This window comes from Chelon labrosus, assembly GCF_963514085.1.
Source record: "Chelon labrosus genome assembly, chromosome: 22".
NCBI classification, from domain to species: Eukaryota; Metazoa; Chordata; class Actinopteri; order Mugiliformes; family Mugilidae; genus Chelon; species Chelon labrosus.
In genome coordinates this window covers 10,878,082-10,889,672 of record NC_140355.1, presented here as the reverse complement: position 1 = coordinate 10,889,672, position 11,591 = coordinate 10,878,082, and the positions used below count along the sequence as shown (strand labels likewise).

Genomic DNA, 11,591 nt, shown 5'->3' with positions numbered 1-11,591 from the left:
TAAAACAGGAAAAAAAAATCTGTTAGTTGTTTCAGTGAATGCACTGTAAAAAGTATAATTAAATTTTGGCTCCCACAGTATCCTGCAAGCACAGAAAATCAACTTGATTAGTTAACTAGGAATGAAAGACTGTTTGTCAGAAGGCAGTGGCTTTAACACTGTCTTGTAAGGGTCTTTGTGCCTTTTTCATTTTAGAAGCTTGAGATTTGATTTTACCTTTGCACAGCCCTAAGCATAGCACTATGCACAGTAGCTGTAACATGGTAGGTTGCACAAAGCTATAGGGGAAACCAGCTGTTCTGTTCGCTGTGTCCTTGGTTTACAATGGCATTAATAATAGAAATATTTCCTGTAAACTGTACCAAAAACACGTGGTCATTGTTTCTCTTAAATACAATAACTTCTGTGCACTGTAGAAAGAGAATGTCCAGACTCCTACGGCTCAAAATTTCCTGTCATTTGGGAATGAGGGGAGAGGCTGCAGAGATTTACCGTCAGATTTCACTTTTAGACAGTCTTAGTTACACTGAATGTTTCTAATTTTAGCAGTATGAAACAGTATGTTTAAATGTTGGGGTGATTATGAGAAGCCTTGGTTCCCAAAAAAAAAAAAAGAATAATAATGGGGAGGAGTGTAGGGTGGGGAAGGACGCAGCCCCGTGTCTTTGCAGTTGATCATTGGTTGGAGCCACAGGGGCAGGAGGGGCCTCAGTGCTGCTGTTTCTGTAGAGAGAGGCAGTGGGAGCAAGGAGTGTGAGACAGGCACAGCAAAGGAGGATAAATCCACACAGGGGTTCTCCCACCATCGGTATGCCGCCTTCCTAATTTCCACTCCACACAGTTGCTGCTCTTCTGAATAGAAATAACAGCTGAGGTGTGTTTGTATGCGTGCGTGTTTTAAACATCAATCAGCCGGCACGCTGCCTCATCCTCTCAGCTCACGGGATTCTGCTGTGATCTTACTGCGAAGGACCAGACAAAAACTGAGACGGGAACAAGCGGAGATGGAAGGGTGGTAAAAAGAGGAGGAAGGAGCAGCGAGAAAGCAGCGGAGAAGAAAAGAAAAGATAAGCTGGTTAAAGGACAAAATAAAAAGGAAATAATGCTTTGCCCTTCATACAATTTATGTACGCAGCACGTTAAATACTAATATCTGTTCGCTGGAAGCTGTGACAGATAAGAGAGATATTCAGTCTGGGATTTCTCCAGCTGCAGCAGATGTTGAAGACATCTCAGACTTTATTGGGAGTGGAGGCATTTCAAGCATAACTTGGACTGGAATTCCTTCAAACAAAGTCCCATTTTTGTGTATTTTTTCCCGACTTTTGTGACTTCAGCTGCTACTGCAAGAAAAAAAGACAAGGAATACCTATTTTTTGTTTATGTTGATCATTTTCTTACTTGAGTGGTTTTGTGTATAAACCACAACTGGCTGCCCCGAGATAAAATCCGGAGGACTTCCTCGCCTTTTTCTGTCCTTTCCATGCTTCCCGCATTTGCAGTGATAGATGGCGGAAGTCCCATCATGAAACTGCAACATGGAGCTGTGCGGTCAGACTGAAATCGTACAGCTACTTTCAGAACCAACCAGCTACCTGACGAATTAGTGGGATCTTGGATTCATCGTACCCTTGAGGGGCCCCTCAGTCACGTATTCCTGCCCAAGATGATGAATTCCTCCCTGGATCCACTGAACCAGAGCTCTGCTGACTCGTCGAACTTATCTGTTCCCTTCTGCTTACTTGAAATAGGCTATTCCCAAATATTCAGCACCTGCCTCCTTGAGGTCTCCATCATACTTCTCCTCACTGTTCTCATTATTTCTGGTAACCTGGTGGTGATTTTTGTGTTTCACTGTGCTCCTTTGCTCAGCCAGCATACCACAGTGCTTTCATCCAGACTATGGCATATGCTGATCTTCTGGTGGGAGTCAGCTGCCTTTTTCCCTTCCCTGTCCCTGCTCCATCATCTCCAGGGCCTCGACCCGAAACTCACCTGCCAGGTGTTCGGGTACATGGTGTCGGTTTTAAAGTCGGTTTCAATGGCGTCTTTAGCGTGTGTAAGCGTAGACCGCTACATTGCCATTACACGGCCTCTGACTTATGCATCCCTAGTAACGCCCTGCCGAGTACGCTGCTGTATTGTTCTCATTTGGCTTTACTCTGCTCTGGTGTTTCTTCCATCTTTTCTTGGGTGGGGAAACCTGGTTATCACGGCGATGTGGTGGAGTGGTGTGCACTTGAGTGGAGGACTAGTCCAGCTTTCACCACCTTCATTGTTGCACTGCTGTACGCCCCAGCCGCTCTCACTGTCTGCTTCACCTATGCCAACATCTTCAAGATCTGCCGACAGCACACCCGAGAGATCAGCGAGCGGCATGCACGTTACCGACCTCAGCAGCTGCAGGGCCCAGGAATGACAGTGGGATCTGTGGTCAAGGACAACAGTACAGTAGAGCAAGGGCAGTTGCCCCACTTGGCCCAACCACAGAAGCCTCAACACCACCAACCACAGTATCAGCAGTCCGCTTCAACATATCCAGACAAGCGATACGCTATGGTGTTGTTTCGCATTACCAGTGTGTTTTATATCCTCTGGTTGCCCTACATCCTCTACTTTCTGTTGGAGAGCGGAGGGATCTACCACCACCCTGCAGCCTCGTTCCTCACTACATGGCTGGCTATCAGCAACAGCTTCTGTAACTGTCTCATATACAGCCTCTCCAACTCTGCCTTCAGGAAGGGCCTCAAACGCCTCTGCTCCTTCTGTTTACAGCGCAGTAGCAGAGGGTTTGCGGTTAGGAACACTAAAAAGGCTTTTGTAGGCTCTGTTGAAAAGGGATGTGCAGCGCCGGGGTATGGATGTGGCCATAGGGGAATGGGAGTTGGTACGACATGTCATGTGTAATGCAGAAACCGAGGAAACTCTTGTGCCAAATTGGCATTTGAACTTTTCCAAAAAATGCCTGAAGAGATTGCTGTAAAATGTTGTCAAATGTGCAAGATGAGGTTGAGCTGCTGCTGCTGTTCCTGTCGCATTCGGAGATTGCACAGGCGTCTTTTCTGCACAGGCCGCAGCTTAAAAGATGCAGTGACAGTTAAGAGCAAAGCACTGAAAAATAAAAAGGCTTAAGCCCTTTATGGTGTCTTAAAGTGGTCAAGTAAACGTAGCATATTGTGAAAGGGGGAGACAGACGTGTCTGAATATCTCTGGATACGTGAACTCTTTTTGAGGATGAGCAGTGATAAGTGTTCATTAAGTGGTGTTCTTGTTTTGGAAGTGAATCCTTAACTTATTTTGTCAGAACAACAACATGTTAAAACTCTTCTGAAAAAACTATAAGTCCTGTAAGTGGAAACGATGTGACCTTCATTTGTTGCCAGATTGCCATCGCACTTTGTGTTGAATGTGACAAAGAAGAAGTGAAGGCAAACCAACTGCTGTGATTTAGTAATGTTGTATTGTGTACTGTTTTTACCCCCTCAGTATTGAATACTGAAAAATGATGCAATGGTGCGTGTTTGTGCTCCGTATGTCTTGTATCTATAGTTGTTGATGATTGATGAAGTCAACAAGAACTAGAAAGAAATTATCCCGGTGGTGTGGAACACGTGCACGTGTTGTTTTATGGTTTGTGTGCATTGACTGAATTCATTATAATTTGTCTTCGTCAAGAAATCAATTTATGAACTTTCAGTTTCAGATAATTTATTGATGTAGCAGAGAAAAATGCTATGTCCAAGCCGTGTGCTCCTGTTGGTTTGTAATTTGATATGCCAACCAGCTTTGCTGTATGACTGTTAACAATTGGTAAAAGGCAAATGTCAGTTCACTGAACGTTTCTTTTATATAGTATTTAAAGTCTTTGTCAGTTTTTATTGCATCTTTTGATTATCAAGTTAAACATATTATCCTGGGCAAATAATGACCACGACGTATTTTTATACTTTGTGTGTGCTGATTGGGCTATATTTAAGGCTTTTTCATTTAAGGTAACAAATCCTTGAACTCTGACCCTTAGCTCTTGTCGTTGGGATTCATATAGAAGAACAGTCTTAGAAAAAGTCTGAACTGTGGGATTGTGGAAGTTTTATATTTACATAAGCCTGCAAATCATTAACTTATTGCACACTTAGGTGTAAGCAGTAATGTGACTGCACTTTTGTGCCAGCATCTGGGTATTAGTACATGTACACACACGCAAAAAGCAACAGCAGCAGAAAAATAGCCCATTCAATCGGCCAGCAGGCTAACCTTTGTGTGGCACCATGAAGACGGTCTGACCCCTTCACTTCCTGGGAACTGCAGTTGCATGTGTGTGTATGCGTACATCTATGTGCATGCACATGTGGTCTGTTTCCGTCATCTTGCGTTTAGATCTGTGGGTCTTTCCACTCTTGATGTTTAATACCAAACACACAAGACCATTAACTAGCCGCAGTGAATCCAAATGTACATACTCTGTCTTAAACTCAAAAGTTTTGAAAAAAACAGACACTCGACACGTTTATTTAAGTGCAGATATTCTAGCTTTATTTGTCTAATCTACCAAAGAAAGTTCAACAGATATTCTTAGGTTGTGATATTTTTTTCTAAATATCTAATATATGAAGATCTAGTAAAATGCTAGTGGGTTTTACACAAAGTTTGTGTAAAAAGTCCACTGCTCTGTGTTGGCTCAGTGATGCCTCGTGTGCATGAATATGACAGTTTTTCAGTATATCGTGATATCTTGTTGCCTCGAAATAAAAATGACAATGAGCTGTTGGGAAAGAATTTTTCTCTAACAGCTAGGGAGGACTTAGTTTATAAACACGTGACTGTTTTTAGAGGGCTCAGAACAGCATGTTCATCGTATTCATGTGCAGAGATAAAAATGCAGTGAGCCATTCTCTGTCACTTGATTCCACATTCACTGCAGAATAACCTGAACCACATTTGTTGTGAGAAGTAATTAAAATGTGACTGTTTATACAGCTGCTCTTTATAGGTTCATACTTTACAATCAAGGTTCCTCTCTTCTGTAATACTAAACATAATATGACTCAAAACTGTTGATCTTTTTTTCATGTGTTTGTTCCTGTGTGCTTGATGCATATGAGACTGTGCAGATAAGACCGAATGTGACCATTGGCTTAATGTGGACTGTTTAACGAGATCCAGCAAGGGTGCTATTAAAGTTATGACCTTTGCTCATTGCTTTATTAGCTGCACATCACTTCCCTCAAGTAAACTGTATTTTGTGACGTACAGTGGTGTTAGTTAGATTCATACCCAATATTGTAACCGCTCCTGTTTGTACCTTCTTTTGTTCCTGAACAATTGTCATTGTACAAAATGCCGGATTGAATGTTTAAATGTCAGAGTACTCGAAATTATTTTGTACAATCAATTTGTGTCTATTTTCTTGTGAAGTGATAAATGTTGCACAGTCTAGGTAATTTGATGAGTCATACTTTCTTTGGGTCATTCCTATTAAATTATTAATAAATATTTATCCAGTAAACATCTTAGTTTAAAAAGACGGATGACTTTCTAGTTGGAATAACAACTTCACTACTAGAGAGATATTATTTCCCACAGCAATTAATGTTACACTTCCCTAGAAATACATAAGATTTAGGCAAAATTATCTTGTCAAAACACGCTCACATTAGCGACCACACATGCCTATTCCCTTCTTCCTGCGGGAAAACAATCACCGTTCTTGTTCTCAAGGGAACGACACTGATGGCACTATAGTCCCATGCTGGGTAAGATTATAAAGAACAAGAAGAAATGTGGATGTTGAGACTGGTCTAGTGGGTTGTTTGTAGTTTAAATTGAGCCTTCTATAAGACGGGAATATAATTGTTTATGGGCACAATAGCAAGTGAATACCACAGCTAAAACAGTTTATCTATAAATTTGGGAAGGCTGCTGACAGGTAAATTGATGTTTAGCCATGAAAATATAAAATATAAAGAAAATATGCAATAAGTGCAAAGAAGAAAGATTAAAATTGTTCCTAACTCCATAACTGCTGGCAATATTGTGTTTCTGGAGTCCGAAGTTTAAACAGTCTCTTTGATTCTAACATACTTACAAGTTATCCAGTAACATTCAGCTGCTGTTCCATCATCATCTACTGGCATATTATTTTGTTGACAAGCAGCTGTAGATGCACCAACACTTCCTGGAACTGGGACTTCCCAGATGTGTATCTTTCTCGGGAACAGCCGGAGTCCTAATGTAGCTGATAAAGTCACATACTGCTTGTGACTGTGATGTCTTCAAGTGTATTCTTGTATCTTTCTTAACATTCAGTTCTCTTGAATGTTTTTAAGGCTCCAAGCCTTGTTTTTCTAGTCGGGTTCCTATTATGGCAAAGACTGAAAGGTCAGACATGAGTAACTGCTGCAACAGACACAGACTTGGTCTTTCTGTATACCTACAGAGGGGTAACTACCTTTAGAAATTGGTGGAAAGTGTTTCTTGACTTTTCCATGTTTGCGAGCACTAGTTGGCAATTTAGGATATTCAACTCATTTCCACATCACAGAAGATGTTTTTAGCAATGTATTTTTTCCCCATACACGTATATTGGTAGCCTAATAGGGTAATTGTGAAGATTAGGCCTGACCTAAATTTAGAACAGATCTTTATTGAGGGAATTATTTTCCCCCCAATAATTATCAAGATCTTTTTATCTCCCAGCCTGGCTCTAACCAGGCAACACTACTAATGGCGGATTCATGATCCAGCTTTTCCAAGGAAAAGATTATCATCACGTATCACACAAGACAAGACTGACCACTGTAACTAAACCTTGGTCTGAAAAGATTCCTAACACAGGAATTTTACTCTGCATTTGATTTTGTCCTGAATAAATGTTGAAAATATGCTCGTGGCGAACAATGGGGCCTTTGTAAGTTTCCGATGGAAAAAAAGTGAAGCCTTTACCGTGTCGAATCATGACAAAGCATGTGATATATTTGATATGCCAAGGGTTTTGAAATTGTGATAAGGTTTTTTTTAGGATGTATGCGTTTATGTTGGGATAGTCAAAAACATGTGACTGGACACTTTTCATGACACAATGCTTTATGGCCTATATGGCTTTGTGAGATGTACATGCTATGTATATGTACTGAGCAAATAAATGTTATATTATCTCAACATATTCAAATGACCATGAACTAATTGTGTTGCAGTGTAGGTTTGTGCATTTGTATGGGTGCAAGAAAGAAAAATGCCATAATGGGAGTATCAAGTCCACATTTTATTTTCGGTTTCCACAAATCAAATGTCAGATCTTTTTAGATAATAATAAATCGCTGATGGGTTAATAGGTTGTAAACACTACAAAACCACAGCACCAGATTTGTGGCAGCAATTGACCTGCTAAATGTGCATGTTGGCAAAACTGCAATGAGATCATATTCAGTTTGAAAATAATACCCTTTGACACCGAATTTAGCATGTGGTGAATTACATAGCTTCTTCTTTCGTCATCTCTGTTCTGATCAGATTCATATTTTTCTCACTGTCGTTCTACTGAAGCAGTATACCAGTGCACAAATGGCACAAAAAGTAGGGCATGAGACAGACTATTAAGATTTAATGATGCATGGCTCTAAGGTGAGGAAACAGCTCTATGGTTTGCTTGAGCATCAACTGATTACATTTCTTTGTAGGGAATACGAAATTTAGCAAAAATATACTACATATATTTTAAATATGCTTAGTAATGTTGTCATATTTACAATTTCTTTAAATCCAGCGTAATCATAGTAATCAAATTGTAGCGCTCTGGGTTCAGTTTGGTTTAGGGTTTGTCGCAAGCTTGATAAGTATCACTCCATGTTCTCTTGGCATCTCAGCAGGGTCCTTTAGGAGCAGAGAAAGAATAACAGAATGACATGTCAGCCATTGTGTTGAGTCAGAGAAAATCAGGGACATAAACAATAGAGGGCTAGCCTTTCAGCCTTCTCACGGAAGCCCTACTCTGGTACTTTATTCCTCGCTTTAGGCACACACATAAAAGCATACACACCTACATGCTCTGCAGCTCTGCCATTTTTGGCTGACCCCCAGTGAAGAGATATTGTAGTTCTGTTAGAACATGTTTGTTCCTTGACTTCAACTCAGTTTATAGATGTTCTTTGATTTCAATGCAGTACCACTCTGACAACGTCAATGACAGTAGACCGTGCTTTGACGCAACCACAGTGTGAAAAAGGAACGAGCTGGTGAGCGTGAGTAGCTATAGCTGTTGCAGTTTTTTGCTGTCAAACCTGTCACTGTACATATTCACGATTGTAAAAAAAAAAAAAAATATATAGGGAACTTTGTTCAGGGGGTAAAATTGGCTTTTGACTAGTTGATGAGGTCCATATCTCAACAACAGAATGTCTCCTCTTTGCTGCAACCATAGTGTTGACAATATTATTCATTTATTTTTCCCCATCTTGATCGACGGAATACGGAGAGATTGCTTTATGGAATAAATCATCATTGTTAAGAAAACATATTCTTAGATCAGCAAATGCTATCTGACTACACACTGGATATTATCAGTGTACATGGAGTTAGTATATTGGCATGTCTGCTTGGATTTTTGACCAACAAGTCTCTGTTCTATGGGAGCTGCACCATTAAGGGCTTTGTATACCAGCAGGAAGATTATTAATTTACATTCTGAAAGATAAAGGTAGCCAGTGGAATTTTGAGACGACTGGAATAATCCAGTGCTATTTTTGTCCTCGTTAAATTTTGTTCAGCTGCATACTGAATATGCTTCAATCTATGAATAGTTTTAGTTGGGAGGCCCATAAAAAGCGAAATGCCTGTTCATAATAAATGCATGGATGAGTTTCTCGGAATCAGACCGAAAAAGAAGCCTCTGAATTTTTAGACTGTTCTCATTTGGAAAGTTGGCATTTGTCTTCATGCTATCATAACTTTAAAATAATGTTTCTTGGTTGGGCTCAAACCACTACATATAGTCCTGTAAAGTTTAGGTACTCAAGATGATGGGAGTAATGTCCATCACTCAAAAGGACAGCCATCAGGAAGATGTCTGTTCTACCTCCAAACATACAGCCACAACCTTACAAACCTGGTCAGCTCCACTAACAAGGAGTAATGAAACAAATGATATGGCTGCCACAGAGCCTTGATCTCAGTATTGTCTAGGCTGGGATTATTTGAAGAGTCAGTAGCTAGCCAATCTACAAACCCTCAAGCCATCCAAGATGCTTGAAACAACCTACCTGCCAAGTACCATGAACAAATTTGGAAATTTGGTACTGTTTTAAAGTCAACAGGTGGTCCGACAATAACTGTAACTCTAACTGTTTCAATTAACTTCAGTGTTCGAGCATCACTTAAGGCATTATTAATATTTATTTAAATGATTTTGTCTTTTAAATGTCTGCATACATTCTTACTCTCTTATTCGCAGTCTCTTTTTTTTCCTCTTTTGCTTTAAATCTCTGTCATACTTCCGTTAACTAACATTAGACACTGGATATGTTTTCTCTGCCCTCTCACGCTACCCTCATTTTAAAGCTCTCTTTAACTGAAAAGACAGAGAGGAAGCTAATTGGCCGCTGTGTCAAAGGTCTTTGTATATGCTCTCAGCACTTCAGATAAGTATGGCTAAGTGGTGCTTGTATAAACATGGATCGTTATCTTTCACTGAGAGACTAGCTGAGTGTAATGTGTCCTTCACACTGGATGCTGTATCTCCGCGCCTGTGCTCTAAAATGCATCAGTGCCGGTGGCTGTCTCTGTGAATGAACGTTTCAGGAGTGCATGTGTGCACCTTTTCAGTTGCCTTGAGACATAAGTTCAATCTGGTTGAATTTTACTGCCACTCTTTATGGTGAGGCCCTTCCAAGTGTGATTGGAAAGAGGGTAGTAGTCAGACAGGATTAAAAGAGTACAGCAGTACTAAAATATTCTGAAAGCTTTCAAAGAAAAAAAGTATAATTTGTATGGCTACGATAAAAGTGCCAGTGCCAACCAACTTCAAATCAAATTTCCAAATCTTAAGGTATTCTGTTTGTTATCATGAACAACAAATAAAACCGCCAATTCTTCAATTTTAGAAGCTTCAATTTGTGTTGTAATGTCATTTCTTTCCTCTGGAAATGGCAGAAACTGTTGCAGTATGATTGCAAATAAGATTTACTAGTAGTTTCAACCATGTACCCTACTCACCTGTCCATGTCCCCAAAGCGTCTAGTAACACTTATACACACATAAACATGTAAACCTTAATTGTGAGGACACTTGTTGACATAATGCATTCCTGGGCCCCTTAACCATAACCATCCAAGCTAAACATCAGCTCTAACCCTTACTGCAAACTAATATCTATATTAATTCCTATAGTCCTAAAACCAGGCCTTAACCCTCAAACATATCTTTGAAGGTTTGTCAGAAAGTAAGAAATCTTAATGTCTAAAACCAAAACTGGTCCTCACAAAGTAGCAAATACAATTACACACACATAATACAGTTACTATGGCTAACTGGGTGTGGTGTAGGCTGTGGAGTGGATTGCTGTTTTTGGTCTCTGATCCCCATTAGCTTGCTTTGTTTATGTATCCCTTTCTTCCTGCATTTCTTCTAATAGTTGCATTATTTTTGTTTCACTCTCTTCCTCTGTGGAAGTTGGAACAGAGACCTCGGAAAAGGGAGAAGGAGGGACTTAATGGGTACAGTAACAAGAGAGAAGAAGAAGGTATAATTAGCAGCAAAGTGAGCACTGGTCATTTAAATGAAGGGATTTTCTCTGCTATGTGCCTTTACTTTACATCTACTTTAATTATCCTGTTCGTTTGTTCATGCACTTGGTAAGACATTATTTTTCCACTGACTGAATGAGAGCCTCTCTGACTGCCTCATTACCCGCTGATGGTGTGAGAGAAGGATCCCAGCGCCAAGCTGCAAGGAATAAACTTCACACCCACTTTGCCTCCAAATGCTGCATAAAGATATCTTTATTTGTTGTGTAATGACAAGGCATCTTAGGGTACCATTACTTATTAAAAGGCTGTTTGTTCCAAATACGCCGATCATTAATAATGAAATGAGTGGTGATTAATCTTTGAAAGGAAGACTAGTTTATACTGCAGTGCTTACTGACCTGCATGGGTAGTATTTCCACTGTAATCATCTTAGAGGGATATCCCAAAGAAGTTTGTTGCCGCAGGCTTATGTATGTAGTACATGCAGTTGCTTTTATGTATGTGTTTCTGCCTTCATTCAAGTTAATATCAGATTGGATTTTTGTCATTGTATCCTAACCTTGAACAATTCTGCCTAACCTTGTTTCCTCCAGTTAATTTATGGTCTCAGCAGCTACTGACCAGATCATTTTGGTCAGTGAATTTATGGTCACAAGAAGAGGACTTAAGTTTTCCCTCGACTTTTCCTCTTGTGCAATAGTCTAACCATCATAACTTGGCTTAAATTCTTAGCATCTGCATCGTAACAGTATATGGGATAAGCATATAGCTCAAAGCTGACATGGCCCGCTAGCATTCCTGACAATAAGTAATGCAAATTGTGATCACAATAATTTTGATTGAAAGAGATAA

The 11,591-nt window shown here is 40.0% G+C and overlaps 2 protein-coding genes across 3 annotated transcripts in view; both read left to right on the top strand.

The window, feature by feature from the left end:
• The window catches only part of rabgap1 (RAB GTPase activating protein 1), a 67,161-nt gene that overhangs the window by 33,431 nt on the left and 22,139 nt on the right, over nt 1–11,591 (top strand). The gene's annotated exons all lie outside the window — the stretch shown is intronic.
• On the top strand, nt 706–7,029 carry LOC311507730 (putative G-protein coupled receptor 21). Its single transcript, XM_084572193.1, is given in 4 exon segments — nt 706–1,883; nt 1,886–1,941; nt 1,943–2,192; nt 2,195–7,029. Coding segments are annotated over 4 exon segments (1,236 nt in total). The 5' UTR covers nt 706–1,666; the 3' UTR covers nt 2,908–7,029.